The sequence below is a fragment of the Drosophila nasuta genome, chromosome 2R (genome assembly GCF_023558535.2).
Source record: "Drosophila nasuta strain 15112-1781.00 chromosome 2R, ASM2355853v1, whole genome shotgun sequence".
In the NCBI taxonomy this organism is placed as follows: domain Eukaryota; kingdom Metazoa; phylum Arthropoda; class Insecta; order Diptera; family Drosophilidae; genus Drosophila; species Drosophila nasuta.
Window position 1 is genome coordinate 9,573,750 of NC_083456.1, and position 10,705 is coordinate 9,584,454.

The following is a 10,705-nucleotide window of genomic DNA, read 5'->3' on the forward strand; positions in this document are numbered from 1 at the left end:
GCAAACATTGATGCTTATTTAATTTTTATTTCCAATTTAAATTTGAATAATTATTTATTAATAAAAAATATATTTTTAAATACATTTTTCTAATAAATTCATCTCATAGGTCATTTTTTCGTGCGTTGGTAATTAAAAATATCAGTATTTACAGTGAGTTTCTTAATTATTATCGATGACACTGTTAACAGCAACTCACCATTAACAACATATGTTAGCCATGCTATTATCAGCCGTTTTTGTACAATAAGAATTATAGTTGACGATTAAATATATTGTAATATCCCGTAAATAATTTGTTGTGCAATTTCTTTTTTTTTTTTAAGAAAATTTGATAAAAAAAAACTTATTTCATATGAAAAGCTCGAACCAGTTAACATGAAAACAACCAGCAAATGTTTTCCAGCACTGCAATCTCACACACACAATCGAATACAATTGCAATCTCTCCCCCCTCGGTAGTTGTTTTCCAACACATAAATTATACACACGCACACACACAAATACAAGCGTACAGTCGCAACATCTTACAAAAAATTGGAACTTAATATTTGCGCTGCTAAATTTAATAATCCGATTGACATATACACAGATATACTCGTAATTTCAAACAGTTTGTCAGCTATGAACGTTGTCGCAGCATAAATACTGTCGGAAGTGGTCGAAGTCAGAGCTAGTGGAGTCGACGGAGTCGGAGCAACGAAACCCAATAATGATTGCATCCGAATCGGAGGCCATCAATTCAGCCACTTATGTGGACAACTATCTAGATTCCGTAGAGAATCTGCCCGACGATGTACAACGCCAGTTGTCCAGAATTCGTGATATCGATGTCCAATACCGAGGTAAACACACATTTTGGGGGGGAAAATGGCGGCCATTTCCAAAATATGTATGCCACCTAACCTCTCTCTCCTTCTCTGCGTGCCTTCTAAAATAGGTTTAATACGTGATGTGGACCACTACTATGACCTCTATGTGTCGCAGCAGAACTCAACGGACACCAATCGGCGTTCTCGCTCCATTAGCCGAATGCATCAAAGTCTCATACAGGCGCAAGAGTTGGGTGACGAGAAAATGCAGATTGTGAATCATTTACAGGAGATCATTGATTCCAAGGTGCGGCAACTTGACACTGATCAACAGAATCTCGACCTGAAAGATGAACGTGATCCCTACATGCTGCTAGACGATGGTCCACCCTCGAAGCTACAACGCCTCCAAAGTCCCATGTGTGATCAAGGCAACAGCGCTGCGAACAGCGGATTGAATAGCAGTGGACTGGGCAACTCGGGCGGCAATTCCTTGGGCAAGGATCACTACGGTGCTGTGCCATTTGGTGGCGTAGGTGTAGCCTCAGCGTCGGGCGTTATGAGTGGGAATGGTGGCAACTCAACGCCAACATATGATCGCTCAGGGCAGCACCTGGGCAATGGTGGCAACAGCCTCAATGGAAACTATTGCGGTGGTGGTGGCAACGATCTGCAGCGTTCGGGAAGCAAACGTTCGCGTCGACGCAATGAGAGCTTGGTCAACAATGGCAGCTCCACGGAAATGGGCGGCAACGAATCGACGTCAGCGAACGAAGCGGGCAGCAGTGGAAATGGACACAGCAGTGATCGTAAAGGTTCCATTAGCGGTGTTGGACAGCGCAAGAGTCATGTACAAATGTCAAGTGGAGGAATTGCTGGTGGTGCTGCAGGAGGTGCTGGCAACGCCGGCGGCAGTTCGAGTAAGAAGAAGAAGCGTAAAGTACGTGGCGGTGGCGCTTCGAATACAACGGCAAATGCACGAGAGGAAACGCCTCCACCCGAGCCTATTGATCCGGATGAGCCAACGTATTGCGTGTGTAATCAGGTGAGTTATATTAGCCAGCAGCTAGAAACATTATTTATGTTATTATTTATCATTCAGATATCCTTTGGCGAAATGATACTCTGCGATAACGATTTGTGCCCTATCGAGTGGTTCCACTTTTCATGCGTGTCACTGGTGCTCAAACCGAAGGGCAAATGGTTCTGTCCCAATTGTCGTGGAGAGCGACCCAATGTCATGAAGCCGAAGGCGCAATTCCTCAAGGAACTCGAGCGCTATAATAAGGAGAAGGAGGAGAAAACTTAAAACAATGTTGTTAATTACAGTTTTGTGTTGAACACAATTAGATATTAAATCCCCCCCCAAACTATGTAAATTATTCGCTTCTTAAATATTGTAGTTACATTAACTCTGCTTTCTCTCCCCTCTATTACTCTTATTGTTTATTTGGTCCCCTTGCCCCTTGCACACACACTATACACAGTGATTAGAGAGGTTGCTGATTTTGATTTCAAGTATTTGTATAAACATTTACGCTACCTTATTGTATAAGCTTACATTTAATAAACATTAACATTCATTCTAAATGTCAAAATGTAGTAGAGTATGTGGGATTGTTAATTAAAAAGAAAGGCTCATAGCTAAATTGGATTTAATCATTTAAGAGACGGACACACTAAGGACACCCAGTTATAAATAGCCTACAAATTGATCAAAAAAACCCAAATTATTAATAAACCTTAGATTAGTTTTGAAGTCGGACATGTAAAATAATTTTACAATAAAATAGTAATTTGTATTTATATATAAATATTCGTTTCGTCTTGTATAATTCTTAGATATGTGTATAATTGTCATTTATATTTAAAGTATATTTAGGGTAGAAGACACGTCTGGTGTGAGTGGAATGCCATTGTTGTCAAATTGGCTATGGACGGATTTGCTGTTTGTTTAACTAGCCAAAATGTGTTAAAAGTAAAATATGAAAAATATTCGATAATGGACGAGTTACTGGCGTTGTAAACTGACTCTATGGCATTAGCAATTCGATGTTTGGATTCTGAATCGCCAAGAAGATTTGGTATTGCGAGAACACAACAAGCCAGCAGTAAATCTGAAATACAAAAGTTTTTAAATTCAAAAGTTTTTAAATTCAATTATTTATTCAGTTTCAAATCTTCATTGATTCACTTACATTATATGCGTTCCACACGAAGTTCAAGAGCGCTGAAAAGGTTTGTTCCAGCTGCAAGAAATATATATTGAAGCACAGAGTTTACTCCAATCTTTAAATTTACTTACGTAAATATAGTAACCTCCAATCAACCAAAGACTCCAACAGAATTGAAAGAGAATCGCGAGGCCAATCAAGAATAACCAAGGCAACAACCAACCTCGTGTACTGTAAACAATTAGAAAAGTGTGAATTATGATTTTGATTGTTGGGCTAAGTTAGAAAACTTACTTGATTTTAATGCCATAGCACACCAGATAAGAGGCCAGTATAATTAAGAGGAAATAAATAATAAAGAAACCACCTGCTATTGGCATCGATGATCTGATGTCCGTCTCAAACAACGGCGAATACAATTGTCCAGATTCTCCTCCCAGAAGCATATAACTGATTAATGTAATCATTACCACACTTAATGCGGCCGTGTAACCAGCAACGCAATAGCTGCCTGTGCGAACATTATTTGACCAAATTATGGGTGACCAGCAAGAACTCAACACGACCATTTTGATTGGAGTATGTCGTTGTTTTTATTAATATTTGTAAATAAATATTTCAGATGCAAACGCGACGCCAGCCTAATGAATGTTTGCTTGATGTTGTCAACGCCCAGGCTGTTAATGTGACCAAGAGCTGTGCTAAATATATATCACTTAGAAAATATACTGCATTTTTTAAAATAATTAGTTGACTTGGTAACACTACAATGAGCGCAACATTTGAAAGTGTCTAATTTTTGTTACTGTGTTTGTTTCCTAAAGTGGTTCCAAAGCATTGTTTCAATTAATAATTTTTTTTTTAAATTTGTTTACGTATAAAACATTAAAACGCGAAATAGAATTTCTTCCCAACATAATAAGTGAGACCACATTCACCAAAATAATATTCTATGAAATACGGATGGTACGTTGTTCACAGCGTTTAGGCGTAATAAATTTAATTTATATATATTTGACGAGGTTTAAGAACATATTTAATAGTTTCAATGATTTTAATAGAATTTTATGGTATTTAAACCACTGAAAAATAAATTTAAAAAAATTGTACAACATTATGGTTATTAACAAATCGATACATCGCACAAGAATCGATGCTCAGTTTAAAAATTTATATGCAGTAAGATTTCGGGAAAAAATATTTATACGCGTTCGAAATTAGGTTGTATTGCTTGAAGTGCTTCAAATAGTTTATTTTTTTTCGACATTTCAGTGTTTTTCTTAGAAATTAAATAATATCAATTTACATAAAAATTAATAACCTTAACAGTAGCACTGTTTACATTAACATATGGACTGTTATTAACAGTAAACAAAGATGCTGGGAAAGCTTTCATTACTTCGCATCGTTGTATAAATTATTGATTCATTACATTTACTTAATGTGATAATTATAAAATAAAATAAATAATTTCCATTGATAATATCAAACTGTTGATTCTTGCACATTACAGTTACGAATTTGAATTTCAACAGAAGTTCATTGTTTTTCCAGTGCTGTAGTAAAAGAGCCGGCAAAATTATCGATAGACGTCAGCAGTAGCTGCTGTAAAGAAAGAATTGTAATAGAGTGCAATCGAACGCGATTGACAACGGTCGTACTTCGGGTGGTGTCGCGGACAAAACTCTGTTTGATTTCATTTTGTATCCCGATATACGAAAGCATCCTTAATGTTTTGTGATATTTAATAATCAGCTCTGTGAAAGTTCGCGAAATTATTGAAAATGTGTTAATGCGTGAGGTGCGTATAATTAATGCAGCTATATTATTTCTCTGTAATAAATAATAATAATGATTTGTTCGACAAATTCAAATTTGCCAATTTTGCGCGGTTAGATAAACAAACGAAAGTGCTCAAAAATAATAGATGAATAGATCTACCTACATACGTACGATATTCGTTTGAATAAGTTCAAGTACTGTTAAGCGAAGAAGAGGTTTATCCATAAATTTGTGTATTGAAAGTATAGAGTTCAATATGGTGATATTTATTTGGTACGTTCGCCAATGTGAGATGGAATTGTGTTTTGAGTTCATGCTCTCATGCTGGCTGGCTGGCTGACTGTCTGAATGGCAGAAAGATCATGGTACTTTTGGGTACGGCAATAATACTTACAGTCAGAGCGGCGAGTGCCGCCGACCCATATTTCGATTTCATTTCATTTACAAAAATAAAAAGGCGGCCAAAAAAAGAACCAAACAAAACAAAAAAGCGAAAAACACAACAACAAAAAATCGAAGAAGAAAAAAATCAAACAACAACAAGAGACGAAAAGCAGCTTCGGCAGCAGTACGAATGCTCAGATGCTCAAGTGCAGGCAAAAGAAGTAAAAGATATGCCGTAAAAAGGCAGCATAAGTGTATTTTGAAGATACATTTTCAGGCTGTTGACTGCTCGTTGGCTGCTGTACGAATACGAATATGAATACGAATACGAGTACTGTGGCATGCTTGTTTAGTAAGCTCCCAGTTGGCTTTCCATTATTAACTCTTATAGAAAGGAACACAAAATAATTTCAATTTTAATATTCAGTATTTACTTATTAACTCTTAAATAATGCTGCCTTTTGAGTCAACTGACGCAAAGTCTAAACTGCAGCTTGTGCCCAGCTTATCTGTGGCAAGTTTACCTGATCTTTCGTTGTTGTTTTTGTTGTTGATGCCACTTTCAACTTTCGTGTGATTCATCTGTAAGACTCCCTTTGGGGCAATAACTTGAATGCGTTCACTTAATCTGTGACTTAAGTAACCCATTTTTTATTGCAAATCCATAGGCTAATTGTTTCCAAAAAACATAACTGTGATAAATGCGACTGGCAAACTGGCAATTTACACCACATCCATTCAACAAGAAAATCAAATATCTCCCTGATGCCAGCCACCGTTTGCCGCATCGTTTGCCACGGGCATTAACATTTTTATACTCACAGATACATTTGCATATTCATCCTATACAAACAGACAGACAGTCGGACAGACGTACGTACGAGTTATAACGTATTTATGTGCAAGTTGTTGCCATTTGAACGCTGTTGGCAATGGCAGTAATGTGACCATTTAAGACCTCTTTCTGATGTCTTATGGAGTGAAAACGTCCTGCTGTGTGAAAACAAATTATAGGCATGTAATGTTGCATGTTACGTCGCGACAGTGATGCGGTGCGATGCCGAGAGAGTGAGCGACTCCAGCGACTCCAGAGACTCCCAGGGCTAGGGGCTAGTCAACAAGCAGGCAACTAGGCACCAAACCACCAAGCACTCTAGCATCAATGGGTGAAGCAATGATCAGACTTTAGTTAGTGCTACACTGCACAGTGGGCCAAGGGAGAGGGAGACAGAGGGACTTTACACTGCTGGTATAGTAACACTCAAAAGTCAGGCCCGGTTTGGTCTGGCCAGTTGTATTTCGGCTTTACGTTGATGCATTTGCATTGGCGCAAGCTAAGCTTTGACTTGTGTATCTTGTTGCTCTCTAATACTCTCCTAACTGCTTATCAGATTTATGTGGCAATCGTACACAGCTTTGCCATGCTCTTCTCTAAATACCCTCTAAAATGTAAGCTGCCAACATTAGAAATAGAATTTGACTTGAATGATAATTGGACATACATTTCAGTAGCATCCACTTGAGAATTGGCCAAGAACTAACAAAAAAGGTTGACTAAGAAAAATCTGTATTTATGCAATTGATATTTAAAGAAATATTATTTGTTAACATATATAATAATATATCAATCTTTTGCAAATGTTAGAGTAGTTACTAAAAATATTTGACACATTTTTATTCCGACATATTAATTTCCAAAACAGTGTAGTATAGATTATCTTATAATATTTTATAGCAGTAGAAGACAATGATTCTAATGTAATCCTTAAAACAATAATTTCAAATAATCTTTATAATTTCATACCAAGTTTTTATTTCTACATAATAGTAATTTCCTAAAGAGACAAGTATTGTTTTATTGTTGGTAGGTCGCCAAAAGTTGTAGATTTTCTTTTCGATTTTTTTTTTTAAATCACCCTAAAAGTCTCAAATTTAAATAGAATTACTCGTTTAACTAGGCGTATATGCCGTCTGGTACATGTTAGCTACACATAAACAGCGCCAAGAGCGGCGATAAAACCGTGTCTGCCACCGCATATAGTACATATAGCAGACCCAGACCCAGTTGATAGATACTCACGACCTCGTCAGCAGTTAGTTGCAGTTGCGCCCACACAAAAAACTGTCCGCCTGTAAAGAAAGCTGGTGCAAAAACCTAATGAAAACTGCCTGGCAAAAGAGTTGCAATTGCATTTATGATTTTAGGAAGTGGTGATTAAAGCTGAAGAGCCTATTCCCAAGCCTGGTCAAAGCCAACAATTCAGACTCGGCCATATTGCAATCGAAAGCTAATTGCTGATTTATAATACAGATATCTCTTGGCTAACCATATGAAACTTGGTTCATATGTCACTTGGCTTAAACGAACATTCAACAAAAAGATAATTATCAAACAATCTCACGTTTAATCTGCGATCATCAAAGACAATTTACAAGTGTTCAAAGCCTTTTGCTCTGATGTGTGTTGAACATTTTTGGCATCTTCCTGTTGTTGCATTATCTTTCGATTTTCATCAGACAAAAACACAATAACGCTTTTCCTTTTCTTTACGTTTTGTGTAGCAAACGAAACTATGGGGAAAAAATTTGATAATTTTCATAAAAACTAAAATCAAGTCAAGTTCCGCATTATTGTTTAGGCAACAAACAAGCAACACAACGAAAAAATTGGAGGAAAAAAAAACATAAACAGCATTTGGCAGACAAATCTGAAATAGACTAATTGAATGTTGTGCATTACTCGTACTTTGAGTGTGCTCCATCGTTTAAACGTTGAATTGTTTGAACCTAGAGGTCACCATTGAGGAAAGGTCGTGAAAGTACAACTCTGAGTGGGTCTAATCGAAAATCAAAAGTGAAACGTTGCCCAAATGGCACTCAAAGTGAAGCAGATTGCATGGCTGAATTCGCTAATTAATCAAATTTGCTCAATCTTTGCTCAACTACAAAACAAGAAGGAACTGCTATCATATTAAAATGCCGAAGATTTAATACTCTACTTAGATTGTAGATGCCAAATATCAGAGGCCTATGTAAGGCTTCATCTTTATGAATTTAATTTGAATGCATTCTATTAATGGAAGATAAATTCAATTTCAAACTAAAGTCAAAATGTGGTAAACGATTTAATCTAAGATTGACAGCTCTTTATAGATAAATTTGGAATTGGTTTATGATAAGTAAAAGTGATTTTCTGAATATGTATCTAAGATACGTATGTCCCTTCTTCTATCTTTTGATTCAGCATCGAAATTAACTCTTAATAAGGTTAGAAGCTTTGAAATTTAATCTTCTAAATATAAAAATTATTCTGCACTAATTTTTGCGCCAATATATTTATTCCTTATTTGGTTTCTAGAAGCAAATGTGTATTTTAACTTTATAAGCTTCAAGGTCTCTGGCTTTTTTTTAATCATTCACTTCATTTAATCATTTATTTGTGGTGCTGCGGCTTCAAAGATGACTAGTACTTAGATTTAGTAATTTTAAATGCGTTGTTCCATATGTATGACTCTTCTGATATTTACAAATATTTGCGATTTACTTCTATTGAATTGCCATTTTGTAGCAAATCAATGCAGTTAAAAATTGTCGCGTCTGAGAACTGCTATTTTATCGTTCTCTTTCAAAGCCAAAGCGCACTTGAACTAGGCGATTGGATTACATGTGAGACGAACTTAGCTCAGGTAAGCCTAAGGTAAAAAATTATAATAATAATATAATTATATTACGGCTGTGACTATTGTGATTTAGCGTGTATTAAATGCATAAGATGTGCTTTTAACGTTCAATAGCTCATTGCTTAGTATGTGTTTGTTATGGCGTAATTATTTATGAAAATTATATTTTTTCTTTGTATTCAACGTAATTATTAACTCTCCCAAATATAATTTATGTCGTAGAACGTTTTTCATTCAAGCAGCTTGTCGCTTTCGATCACAAAACTCTTACTTTTTGCTATTTTTCCGTAATTTCTCGATTACAGTTAATGAGAACAGGTATTTACATAATTTTGTGGAAGTATATATGCGCATCTTAATAAATGTTTTGTCTGTTGTTTGGTAGCTTATTATTTGTTTGTTTACAAAGTAAGTACTAGATAAAAAAGTGTAGATAAAACGAGCGTTTAAGCGAAAACTCAGCAAAGCCGCAAATATTTCTGTATAAGTAAACGACATTTCTCATACGTAAATACGTCAGAGCAAAGAGAAAATTTAATTAAAAATGTAACACGAACATTGTTATACTCTTCAACAGATTCAAAATAATGAACAGTGCATAATTTGTCAATAATATCAGGAAGTTGTATAAAATACTTGAAGTCTGCAGAAATATCTTTAAATCGATTTGTTATTATTGACATTGAAGTGTAAGCTGTTAATAGAATTTTGAGTAAACAAATTTTAATTAATTGTAAGCCTTTGTGGGGATCTTCAGACGATCGTCATTTAAAAGCCATACAAGTTTTGACATGTTGCGAACATTTTGCTGTCTTATGCAAAAGTATCTAACCGGCTGCCATCTCAACACTCAACAATAATCAGAATTAAGAATTAAGCCTGACAACAGGCTGGCTGACTTTCTGACTTTCTGGCTGACTGGCTGGCTGGCTGGTTGGATGGTGTGTTACATGTTACGTCTTGGCTAAGACGGCGATATAATCTATTTTTAAACTTCTGTGATAGGTCGTTTAATGCCTTGGCTGTTTTGACTGACAAGTGACAGCGGATCAACGGTTGCCGCAAAAGAATCCACAATGTATCCCAATGCAATACTCTCGTACTCTTATTCGTATTTCGCATTTCGCATTTATACACCTTTGTTGTGGGCCTCTATGATTAATCTGCACAGCGTTTCAGGCGATTTAGGCGTTTCGGCATACCAGCAACACCTTATTCGTCATCCCAACATCCCCACCAATGAATGAAGGTGATTAAGATTCGGAAACCCCGCACAGTTTTATACACTATCGCTGATTGGTGAATCCATTAATAGTGCTCTTCATTCGTCCATCACAAAAGATCGCTAATAAATTATATTTTCTTAATTGTTGGCCTTTTTTTTTGTTAAGAAAGTGAAAAGGGAGGTTGACATCTCTCTAATCGATTTTATGGTAAATTATTTTTAAAGTCATTTCATTAATATTAATATTTTTAAAAATTGTAGAAATATATACATCTTTAACAAACGAAACAATTGAGTGTTAAGTGCACTTATCATAATTATATAATTTGCATTTCAAAAGCCATATTTTTTACAACTTAATGGGAACATACTACTTTAACCGGGTCTATGACTCTGTCTTCCTCAATATTGGAAAAAAGAAAGTGAGGACTGCATTTCCACAGTCATCTATTTAAGTTGATGACAAAGAAAAAGCCTGACCCATATTAATTTCCAACAGTTGTTTTGGCTGAAACAATAGATCGCATTGTCTGGTAATAAAATACCAACTGGAATAATATATCTCTAGTGTTATGTGAGCGGAACTACGCTTACAAGCACTCTGAAATGCAGAGAGCTGAGAGCACTTGTAATGCTGAAGCGCAATAT

At 35.9% G+C, this 10,705-nt stretch overlaps 2 protein-coding genes across 2 annotated transcripts; one reads left to right on the forward strand and one right to left on the reverse strand.

The window, feature by feature from the left end:
• The first annotated feature begins 475 nt into the window (after positions 1 to 475).
• Positions 476 to 2,512, forward strand: LOC132785733 (inhibitor of growth protein 2). Its single transcript, XM_060791961.1, has 3 exons — positions 476 to 845; positions 941 to 1,857; positions 1,915 to 2,512. The coding sequence occupies exons 1-3, from the start codon at positions 713 to 715 to the stop codon at positions 2,119 to 2,121; spliced, it is 1,257 nt and encodes a 418-aa protein (XP_060647944.1). The 5' UTR covers positions 476 to 712; the 3' UTR covers positions 2,122 to 2,512.
• Positions 2,513 to 2,586: 74 nt separating this feature from the next.
• On the reverse strand, positions 2,587 to 3,669 carry LOC132785734 (uncharacterized). Its single transcript, XM_060791962.1, has 4 exons — positions 3,281 to 3,669; positions 3,118 to 3,217; positions 3,011 to 3,061; positions 2,587 to 2,929 (listed from the first exon to the last, which is right to left on the reverse strand). The coding sequence occupies exons 1-4, from the start codon at positions 3,553 to 3,555 to the stop codon at positions 2,846 to 2,848; spliced, it is 510 nt and encodes a 169-aa protein (XP_060647945.1). The 5' UTR covers positions 3,556 to 3,669; the 3' UTR covers positions 2,587 to 2,845.
• Positions 3,670 to 10,705: the final 7,036 nt, after the last annotated feature.